The sequence below is a fragment of the Peromyscus eremicus genome, chromosome 1, assembly GCF_949786415.1.
Source record: "Peromyscus eremicus chromosome 1, PerEre_H2_v1, whole genome shotgun sequence".
NCBI lineage: Eukaryota > Metazoa > Chordata > Mammalia > Rodentia > Cricetidae > Peromyscus > Peromyscus eremicus.
This window is the reverse complement of record NC_081416.1, coordinates 91,217,097-91,228,547: the sequence shown is the minus strand read 5'-3', so window position 1 is coordinate 91,228,547 and position 11,451 is coordinate 91,217,097. Positions and strand designations below refer to the sequence as shown.

General features: G+C 43.2%; 1 protein-coding gene across 1 annotated transcript in view; it reads left to right on the top strand.

The window, feature by feature from the left end:
* Window positions 1-385: 385 nt before the first annotated feature.
* The window catches only part of Ctr9 (CTR9 homolog, Paf1/RNA polymerase II complex component), a 28,001-nt gene continuing 16,935 nt past the window's right edge, over window positions 386-11,451 (top strand). The window contains exons 1-5 of the mRNA XM_059268828.1: window positions 386-607; window positions 1,681-1,779; window positions 6,915-7,154; window positions 7,606-7,723; window positions 8,733-8,822. Of these exons, the coding sequence (XP_059124811.1) occupies window positions 563-607; window positions 1,681-1,779; window positions 6,915-7,154; window positions 7,606-7,723; window positions 8,733-8,822 (592 nt within the window). The 5' untranslated portion in view covers window positions 386-562. The remainder of the gene's footprint in view (window positions 608-1,680; window positions 1,780-6,914; window positions 7,155-7,605; window positions 7,724-8,732; window positions 8,823-11,451) is intronic.

Here is an 11,451-nt window from a genome sequence, read left to right as displayed (position 1 = left end):
ATATCACCAGTGTGACTTGCACAAACAGGATGCAGAAAGACTAAACGACTGCGGCACTGATAAATGACTGAGTTGGCCCCAAGAAACTTAGAGGGCCCGGGCGAGGGCCCCCCCATAGTGTTCGTCATCAGAGGCCCCTCCCCACCGGGGGCGTGCTTTCGCCTTACACGCTTTTTCTCCCCTCGGCGCGGGCCTGTGCTGAACTCGGTTCGGACAACTTAGGGGCAGACGCCGGGCTCCCGAAGGCGTTCGGGTCACCTGCGGCCGGCACACCGACAACCTCGGAAAGATCAGTCTATCCAGAGACGGACGCGCCTGAGCCACAGGGCGGAGCTCGCGTGGGACACGCCCTCTTGATAGTGCTTCCGGGCTAGGGGGCGGGGCCTCCGGAAGTGGCTTGTCGCAGGCGGAGGCTCGTTGTTTCAGCGGCCGACCAGGAGAGAGAAGCCGGAGCTCAGGCAGCTCGGCGGGGTGTGCGGTGTGGTAACCTCTACACGGCTAGAAGCCAGGACAGCGAGCTGCCGAGCGGCGGGGTGAGGAGTGCCCGCTTTCCGAGCTCGCCATGTCTCGGGGCTCCATCGAGATTCCCCTCCGGGATACTGACGAGGTGGGTGCCGAGTGTGGAGCGGGGGAGGGCTGTGAACTTGGACGATCCCAGCGCCGACTTTGCTCCCCTTGGTTTCTGAGCGGAGAGCCGCGGTCCAGCTCCCCGACCGAGGCTCCGCTCACCTGCTCGCCTTTCTAGCTGCAAGGACTTCGGGAAAGTTCGCCTGCAGCCTCTCCTTGTTGACAGTCCTCGGCTCGGCTGTCTTCCTAATTCCGGGGCGCAGGGGTGTGAGCGCCGGGTAAACCTCACAGATTGCAGAGGGCGCTCGATGACCCTCCCCACCCCCACCCCCGGGTCTACCTGCTGCTCAAACTCGCAGTCCTTTTTTTTTTTTTTTTTTTTTTTTTTTAACCTCCCTGGGGATCTCAGAGGTCGCTCTTAGTGCCTTCGAAGAAGAGGCTGTCAAGGCACACTCTTACACAGCTCCCTCACGGAGATAAGGGGCCCGAGATTTAGCCGCTCTGGTGTGCTGGGTGGCAATGACCCACTCTCCTCCATGGGTGATGAGCGGTTTGTCTGAAAAAGCTCCAGCTTTGCTTCAGTCTTACTGGATATTTCTCACGTTAATTTTTGATCGAGGTAGAATTTATTTCTAAAATCCGATAGTCTTGGGTATATTCCAGAACACTTTTCTTCTTATTTTTGGTGTCCGTATTTCAGGCATGTATGTGACACGAAATGCTGCCTCCATGATTTATGTTTACGTTAGCATTCAACTTTGCCTGGCCCCTGGGGTCGTGTTTCTCAAGATCTCAGACCTATGGCATCAGCACTTTATTGGATTATAGGTTATACAAAGTTTCATTTTGTTTTTGAGTAAACAAGTCATTGGGAATTTTATAGTTTTAGTGATGTGAAGACAGCTAACAGTATTTGTCTGCTTCTTTATGCTTTGACCAAATCAGACTACAACGTATTTGCCATGTGTTCCCCAAATATGAACATGTATAGTTCACCCCATTCAAAGTGAGTACACACCCTTTGTATATACATATTGATGAGCATTCAGAAAACATAGAAAAGAAAAATTGTGAATTTAAAAAGGGAGATGAAACATTTATTTTGTGTTTTAGGTCATTGAACTTGACTTCGATCAGTTACCGGAGGGAGATGAAGTTATCAGTATTCTGAAGCAGGAGCACACACAACTGCACATATGGATTGCTTTGGCGGTCAGTATTCATATAGCAGATTATTTGTTGACTGGAAAAATATGATTTTGGTTTTCAAGTACAGTAATAGCCCACATGATTAAACCAGCTCAGTTGTACAATCATGTATGAAATCATCTGTATGAAAATCAGTTTTGCCAGGTATGTTGGCTCATACCTTTAATCCCAGCACTGGAGAAGCAGAGGCAGGTCAGTGTCTGAATTTGAGGCCAGCCTGGTCTATAAAAAACAGTGAGGGCTATACAGCCTGTCTTGAAAAACCAAAAAAAAAAAAAAAAGAAAGAAAAGAAAAGACAATTATATTATTGTTTATGGAACAAACAATAAGGGCAGTTTCCTAAAAACAACTCCACTGGTAAATTAATGTTTGTTGATAAAGGCAAGATTCATTTAAAGTAAATAGTTTTCTATATTGAGGTTTTAATTACTTAGAGGTAATTCAATGAAGCTTAAGTATAGATTGTATAAATATTGCTCTCCATAACTTTTTTTTTTTTTTTTTTTTTTTTTATACCTAACGGAAACACAACTTTTCATCTGGCCGGGTTTGGTGGGAGCTGGGTATGCCTGCAAAGTTTTTCCCCAAGTCCGGCTACGGGCTTCAGCGTGGAGCATCCTCGGAGACCGGACTGAGACGCCGCCGTCGGCTAGCGGACGTTCCCCGGGACGGCGCGGCCGGCCGAGGCTCCCTCCGCACGCCAGTTCCGTGCTCACTCCAGCGGCCGGCAGCACGGCTCGCCCGCCCGGCCTCCGCGGCTCCCAGCCGCGCTCCCCGCCCCCCACGGGCAGCCCGGCGCCCGCCCAGAACGGCACGGGACCCCCGCCTCCAGCCCCCGTCCGGGCGGGCCCGAACTTTTTTTTTTTTTTTTAAAAAACATCTAGAAGGTGATTGGTCTCTAAAGCTAACATAAAAAAGCCCTTTGGGGTAAAATTTATTTTACCTTTATGCTTTTTTGTCTTATTTGTTGCTACTTCCATAATATGAATGTTACTGGAAATTCTCAGTAAAATCCGATCTGAGAGCCTAAAACTTTGGACTCTCTACTGCCTGGCACCATGTTTCCTTTTTATGAGAAGTGGTAAAATAAACTCTATACTCAATCCTAAACTGGTAAGCCACAAGTGGCTTTCATATGGATACATAAGTTCCTACTATTACCTTGATGGTCAGAAAAATAGATTTGGAATTGGGCCTATCTTTTGCTCAAGTATCCTGTGGATTGAACCTAGGTCCTTGTAAATGCTAGGCAAACACTCATCTACTAAGCTATATCCCCAGCCTTGTTTTTACCTTTTATTTTGAGACAGTCTCACTAAGTTGCCCAGGCTGGCTTTGAACTTTTAGTCTTCCTGCTCAGTCTTCCAAGTATACGTTTTAAAAAATATATACTTATTAATGCACAGTATACATATTAATGTATTTCTCTGAGATGTTTCCATGTATCCGTATGTTGAGTGTTGGTCATATCTACACCCTCTTACCTCCCTCACTCCCTTGCCCCTTCTAGTAATCCATCTACTTTGAGATTATCCTTTTTTTCTCTTCTCAATTCCAGCTTCACATACAAAATATCTGTATAATGCTTGACCTTTTATATGTGTCTGTAGCATGAATCTTAAAAGTTCTTATTAATAAAAACAAATCCGGGCCAGGTATTGGGGTGAAATGCTGGATGGTCAGAGAACCAGAACAGGCTACAGCTATCTCACCTCGCCGGATCCTCAGCTGGTCTTGTTTCCTCAGACTGGAGGCCTCTGAGTCCTCATCCAGAATGGGTCTCAGCTGAACTGCTGCTCAAAAGCCTGAATGCTTAACCAGCCAAATGCTTAACCAGCCAAATGCTGCTAGTTTCTGGTCCTCACCCCTTATATATCTTTCTGCTTTCTACCACCACTCCCTGGGATTAAAGGCTTGCTTTCTGGGATTAAAGGTGTGAGTCACCATGCCTGGCCATTTCCAATGTGGCCTTGAGCTCACAGAGATCCAGAGGGATTTCTACCTCTGGAGTGCTAGGATTAAAGGTGTGAGTGCCACCATTTTCTAGCCTTTGTGTCTAGTGGCTGTCTGTCTCTGACCCCAGATAAGTTTATTAGGGTGCACAATATTTTGGGGAATACACATATGGAATACAACCATATGTGTCCTCTAGTTCCATTCATTTTCCTGAATATAACATGATTCATTCTGTATGGCTAGATGAAACTCTCTTATATGGGTAGTATATTTACCATTCATCTATTGATAGGCACCTAGGCTGATTCCATAGGTTGGCTGTTGTGAATAGTGCCACACTAAAAGTGGATGTACAGGGGGCTGGAGAAATGGCTCAGTGGTTAAGAGCACTGGCTGCTCTTCCAGAGGGTCTGGGTTCATTTTCCAATACCCACATGACAGCTCACAATTGTGTGTAACTCTAGTTCCAGGGGATCTGGTGTCCTCATGCAAATGTACATGCAGGCAAAACACCAATGCACACGAAAATAAAAATAAATAATTTTTTTAAGTGGATGTGCAGGTAGTGTTGATATATGTTGACTTTATTACCTTTGGGTATGAGACTAGAAGTGGTGTAGGTGGGACTTATGGTCCTAGCTAACGTTTTTTATTGTTGTAATTACTGAATATAGTCGTTTAAACTAGGGTGAGGTAGAATCTCCATATAATTTTTAGATTTTAATTTGGTTTTTCTTTTTTTTTGGAGTTTTTGTTTTGTTTATAAAAATTTATTCTTTATGTGTGTGAGTGCTTTGGCTGCATGAATGCTTGGGTACCATATGTATACCTGCTGCCTTCAGAGGCCAAAGGGGGTATTGGACCCCCTAGAACTGGGGGTATGGACAGTTGTTAGTTACCATTCAGTTTGCTGGTAACTAAACCCAGGTCTTCTGTGAGAGCAGCAAATGCTCTTAACTGCTGAGCCATCTTTCCATCCCCTGGTTTGTTGTTGTTTGGGTGATGTTGTTGTTTGAGACAGAATCTCATGTAGCCAGGCTGGCCTCAAACCTGCTATTTGGCTGAGGCTGGCCTTGAACTCCTGATCTTCCTGCCTTCACCTCCCAAGTGCTGGGCTTATAGGTTTGTGCCACCATGCCCAGCTCACAATGTACTTTTCGTATCCACTTTCCTGATGGCTAAAGATGCTGAGCATTTTTATGTCCTTAGTAGTTTGTACTTGCCCTTTTGGAAAGTATCTGTCATATTATTAGTTTGTTTGTTACTTGGCTTACTTATTCTTGTGTTTGTTTGCTTATTGTTTTCTGAGTTCTTTATGTATTCTAGAGATGAGTTCTCTGTTAGGCTAGCTTTTCTCCAGTCTGTAAGCTCTCTCCTTCACTCTGCTGACCCCTTTGCTGTGCAGACTTTCAGTTTATCATAGTTCTGTATGTTGGTTTGTGCTTTTGTTTCCTGAGATGTCTACACAAAGATCATCTTCCCAGCTGGGTGCAGTGGCATACTTAAAAGCCAGCATTTCAGCGTGTGAGGCAGGAGGATTACGTGTTTGAAGCTACTCTAGGCTACATATTGAGACTGTTCCCAAATAAAACAACAAAAAGTGTATTCCATTCACATAGGATATTCAAAGAAGTAGTATTGCTGATAGACATTGCCCTTTTGGCTAGAAGAGTCAAGTGTTCCTATTCCCTAGAGAGTAAGCCATTAATCTTGTTATTAATTGGTAGAATTTGTATTAATGGCATGTAGTTCCATGAAACAGATGCCTAGGGAAGTTACTCATCTGTCCAAAGTCACTGGTAATTTTTGGTAGAACCAAAACCAGAGCCCAAGTTGGTTTGTTGGTTTTGAGACAATGTCTCTTGTAGCATGCTAAGATTTTATTTATTCTTTACTGTGGGGTGACAGTAGTATGGTGTATGCATGTGTTTGCATGTGGGGTTTGTGTACATGCCCTTGTGTATGCATGTGGAGGCCAGAGGTCAACATTGGCTGTCCACTTTTTTTTTTTTTTTTTTTGGTTTTTTTTGAGACAGGGTTTCTCTGTGTAGCTTTGCGCCTTTCCTGGAACTCACTTGGTAGCCCAGGCTGGCCTCGAACTCACAGAGATCTGCCTGGCTCTGCCTCCCGAGTGCTGGGATTAAAGGCGTGCGCCACCACCGCCCGGCTTTTTTTTTTTTTTAAGACAGTGTTTCACTAAGTAGCCCTGGCTGGTCCAGATCTTATGTAGACCAGGCTGGCCTCAAACTCATAGAGATCCATCTGCCTCTGTCTCCCAGATGCTGGGATTAAATATGTGAACCACCACATCTGGCTTCACATTGTTTTTTGAGACAGGGTCTCTCACTAAACAGAACTCCCCACTTCATTTAGAGTGACTGGCCAAAAAGCTCCCACGATCCACTTGTCTCTGTTTCCTCAGTACTGGGATTAAACTGTTACCAGGTGAGAAAAAGAAGTATCTTTGGTGATTCCAGTTTTTATGGTGTTATTCAAGTCTAGCTGGCCTGTGATAAACCATTCATGTGTGAACTATACCATTTGATGTTGAGTCTGGGTGGACCTGTGAAGTGAGTGAATGTGTCCATCCCCCAGAGTTCTTTCCACTGTTCTTTCCCAGCCCTTCTCTTTCCAGCCACGACTGATCTGCTCTAGTTGCACTTTTTAAAAGATTTATTTATTTATTTACTTACTTATTTGTTTATTTATTTATTTGTATGAGTGCTCTATCTGCATGTACGACTTTATGCCAGAGGAGGGCATCAGATCCTACTATAGAGGGTTGTGAGCCACCATGTGGTTGCAGGGGATTGAACTCAGGACCTCTGGAAGAGCAGCCAGTGCTCTTAACCCCTGAGCCGTCTCTGCAGCCCCTCTAGTTGCATTTTTGTTGTTAAGTATTTTTTAGAGTCTTAAAAAAGGTAGAATCACACAGTATGTATTCTTTTGATGGACAGGCTTCTTTGAGCGTAATTATTTTGAGATTTATTTATGTTGTGGTAGCTGTCAATGGTTCACTCCTTTCATCACAGATATACAACAACTGGTTTATTGATTCACTTGTTAATCAATAGTTGGCTTCCAGTTTTTTACTATTCCAGATAAAGGTTCTATAAACATTTGTGTAGTTTTTGTATGTGGACACATGTTTAGTGATACTAATTTCATCCTTTCCCTTTAGCTGGAATACTACAAGCAAGGGAAAACAGAAGAGTTTGTAAAGTTGCTGGAAGCCGCACGGATAGATGGCAATTTGGACTATCGAGACCATGAGAAAGACCAGATGACTTGCTTGGATACATTGGCAGCCTACTATGTGCAACAGGCTCGGAAAGAAAAGAACAAAGACAATAAGAAGGACCTTATTACACAGGCAACCTTGTTGTATACAATGGCTGATAAAATTATTATGTATGATCAGGTAAGTCAAATTTGTCTGAATTTATGAGAACACAAAATACCACATGAAAGCAAAATATGAGTGTAGCGAATTCTTTGTGAAAGAATTTTTACTAAAATAACTGTTGATAATAGTCAAAAAGGAGGGTTTATTAAAATCAGAATTGTATTAGTCCTTTTACTGTTAAATTTGGGCAGATTTAGTAAATATGTACATGTTGAGTCGATAATCCCAGCGTTCTCAGGTGAATTTCAAGCAGATTTTAAGAATTGTGACCTTTGTTTTGTCATTGTTACCAGCACAGATTTACATTTCCAGGTAAGCTTTTCATCTGTGCTTAGAGATTCTCATTGGCAACCACACTGGTCGATTACAGAGCAATGCTATGCTTCCACCCTCCGTGCTTGCTTGGCATCGTTTGGCATGCTTTTGGTAAATTGCCTCTAGTCTTAGTAAAGTCTGTATATTACAGAACCATTTGTTGGGAAGAGCCTGCTTCTGTCTGCTCGAAGGTGACAAAATGGATCAGGCTGATGCACAGTTTCATTTTGTACTTAACCAGTCTCCAAACAATATTCCAGCCCTTCTTGGTGAGTGCTCTTCAGCAAGAACCTTAGGAATCTAGTTGATCAGCGTTATTGGAAGCTTTTATGTATAAATAAATAAATAAATAAATATAATATACAATATATACGTGTGTGTGTTTTATATATATTATATTATATATATATAGTGATATATATGAATATAATAAGCTAATTGTGTATGTGTGTGTGTATATGTCTATATAGAGAGTCCTGGTTAGTTTTTTATCAATTTGACACAAGGTAGAGTCAAATGGGAAAAGGAACCTCTATCAGGTTGCCTGTAGGCAAGTCTGTAGGGCATTTTCTTGATTGATAATTGATAGCGAAGAGTCTAGGCCACTGGAGCAGTGCCACCCTTGGGCAGGTGGTTTTGGGTGGTATAAAGAAAGCAGGCTGATGCCGGGCATTGGTGGCACACGCCTTTAATCCCAGCACTTGGGAGGCAGAGGCAGGTGGATCTTTGTGAGTTCGAGGCCAGCGTGGTCTACAGAGTGAGTTCCAGGAAAGGCGTAAAGCTACACAGAGAAACCCTGTCTGGAAAAAAAAAAAAGAAAGAAAGAAAGCAGGCTGAGCAAGTCAGGAGGAGCAAGCCAGTAAACAGCATTCCTCCATGGCCCCGCTTTATTTTCTGCCTCCAGGTTTCTGCTTGATGTTCACGTCCTAACTTCCCTTCGTGATAGACTAACTGTAAGCTAAAATAAGCTCTTCCCTCCCAAGTTGTTTTGGTCCTGGTGTTTATCACAGCAATTGAAAGCCAAGTAGAATAAGTTATTGTTTGCTTCCAAGGAGTCAACAAATAATCTTTTCATAGATAACTACAAGCTAGCTATTTATATTGTTATTTTACATAAAGACTTTTAGAACTAAATTAATGCACAACCTGTGGAAAACACATTTTAATATGTTAATTCACTATTTTGAAGTATTTCTTACTAAGATATAAATTAGTGTAAAGCAGTAGATTTGTGTTCTTTAATCGACAGAAAATGTTTGTTTGTTTAAATCACCACAGGGAAAGCTTGCATTTCATTTAACAAGAAGGATTATAGAGGAGCTCTTGCTTACTATAAAAAAGCATTGCGTACTAACCCAGGATGTCCAGGTAAGGGAAAATTTTAATTCTAAGCTGTTTGTGATCCAAATTAAAATGTTGAAAATTAATTATAAAAAGATACTTTAGGAGTAATGAAATGACACTTTCAAAGTTGTTTTGTTCTGGGGTTGGAGAAATGGTTCAGTGCATAAAGTACTTGCTGCCTAAGAGTAAGCCTGGAATTTAGATCACCTGCTCCCATAGAAAAGCCAGGTGGGTGTGGCAGCCATCTGTAATCCCAGCACTCAAAAGACAGAGATGGGATGCTGACACAAGCCAGCTAACAACACTCACCAAAATTGGTGAGCTCTGGTTTCATTGAGAAACTCTGCATAGATAAATAAAGAAGGATTGAGGAAGACAATATCAACCTTATGCCACCCTCTCCCTCCCTACAAAACACACACACACACACACACACACACACACACATACACACACACACATACGCACACGCACGCACATGCACACACGCGCAAGATATTTTTTTCTTGGTATTTTGTTTGATTTAAAACCTGGCTGGGCAGTGGTGGTGCACGCCTTTAATCTCAGCACTAAGGAGTCAGAGGCAGTGGATCTCTGCAAGTTCAAGACCAGCTTGGTCTATGAATCGAGTTCCAGGACAGCTAGGGCTATTACAAAGAGAAACCCTGTCTAGAAAAACCGAAACAAACAGAAAAACCTGGATGGCAGATCATATATTTTTGAGCTATGCTACTTTTCTTCCCAAATATTTTTCATTCAGTATATTTTGTTGTACATCAACTATGTGCCAGGCACTGTTCTGTGCAGAAAATGCAGCAGTGAACCAAAAGACAGAAGTTCCTGCCCTCTCATGTAATTCGGCTTCTAGTGAATTAAATGAGAAAAATAGATGCTGTAAAAGGTATTGGTAAAACTTGAGAACTTGAAGCAAAATAGGGCTATGAGAAGCACTGGGAGTTACTTAGGGTGGCCGGGGAAACTCGGGGCTAGAAAGTGCTAGAGTGACCAAGGATCATACAGATAGATGGGAGAGTGTCATTTCCGAAGGAGCACAGCAGGTACAAAGGGCCTCGAAAACTGCTTGGCAGGTTTGAGAAGTACTGTGTGTGTGTCCAGAGTGGAGATGGATGGGAGAAAGGAGATCAGCTGTGTGCTGCCCGATGCTTCTCATGTTGATCTTCTGAGACTGTATTAGAGACTTCAAGCTTTTGACGGAGAAGCCTTGGAGGGCTTTGGGCAGAAGAACGGTGTGATCTGACTTAGGTTTAAGAGCACTGTTGAACTAGATGCAGACTAGAGTGGGATGTGGGGTGAGTGGGCAAGCACAGAGGTAATGTGAACTGGGGAGAAGGCTCCTGCAAGTGTTTGGGTCACAGATTATTAAAGTTCACAGCTAGGGTGGCAACAGTGGTGGACATGTGCTTCCGTTCTAGTGTTTTGAAAGAGCGGATCGAAGCAAAAAGAGCAAGAATCAAAGGCCGCACAAACAGTTTTAGGAGTGGAGTTACATTTTACTACATTGTCAAACAGTTCAAGAGAAACTAGTTTTAGACATGAAAGGTTGAAATGCCTATCTGAGGCACAAGAGGGCAGACTTGTGTCTCATAGTTCATCAAAGAAGTCACCAGTATATGGATGGTGCAAAAGCCTGGAGAGTGCATGAAGACACAAGGGGAGGAAGTGTGCCCAGGAAAGAGGGCCCTGCATCCCTGAGCACAGTGGTTCTCAGCCTTCGTAACGCCCCACCTTTAATACAGTTCCTCGTGTGGTGACCCCAACCATAAGTTATTTTCTTTGCCACTTCAGAACTGTCATTTTGCTACTGTTGTAATGTAAATATCTGTTTTCTGATGGTCTTAGGCAAACCCTTTGAAAGGGTCAGTTAACTCCCAAAGGAATTGAGAACAGCTGCTCTAAAGTGTAGAGATTAGGAATATGGAAGACTCAGAAAAGCAGACTAAGGAGTGACCAGAGATAAGAAGAAAAAACTCAAAGTAATGTCCTTGAAGCCAAATGTGAAACATTTCTCAAGGGGAAGGTGATAGACTGTGTTGAATTCTATGGTTAGGCCAGTGAAATGGGCAGAATTGATGGTTGGATTTAGCACAGTGCAAATCACTGGTGACCTTTATAAAACAGTTTTAGTAGGATGGTGGGCATAGCACCTCACTAGAGTGGATGCCAGAGGAAATGGAAGAAAGGGATTAGAGGCAGCACTTGGAGGAGTCTGTTGTCAGGAAGAACAGGAGTGGGCTGGCCAACAGAAAGGAAACAGGAGCAAGAAGCACTTCTGTAAGATGGTAGAGTGTTGGAATATGGCTGAGAGTGGTCCAGAGAGGAAAAATATGGTAACAGGAAAAATGACAGGCAGCACTGTCTGCTGTCTTCACATAGATGAGAATGGATCCCATGACCAGTGGAGTGTAGCCTTAGGGGGGACATGTGTGCCCTGATATGACCTTGAAATGAGGGAGATGTATCAGCATAGCTCAGAAGCGAATGACGGCAGCTATGTGTACTCAGACAGAGTCTGAAGGTCTTGATGGGGTTTTTAGTCTCTATTTAAATACTAGAGTTATTCATGCATACACCAGTGTATATGTGTGCTCACTCTGTGTGTGTGCACACACATATACATAATAATTTTTAAATA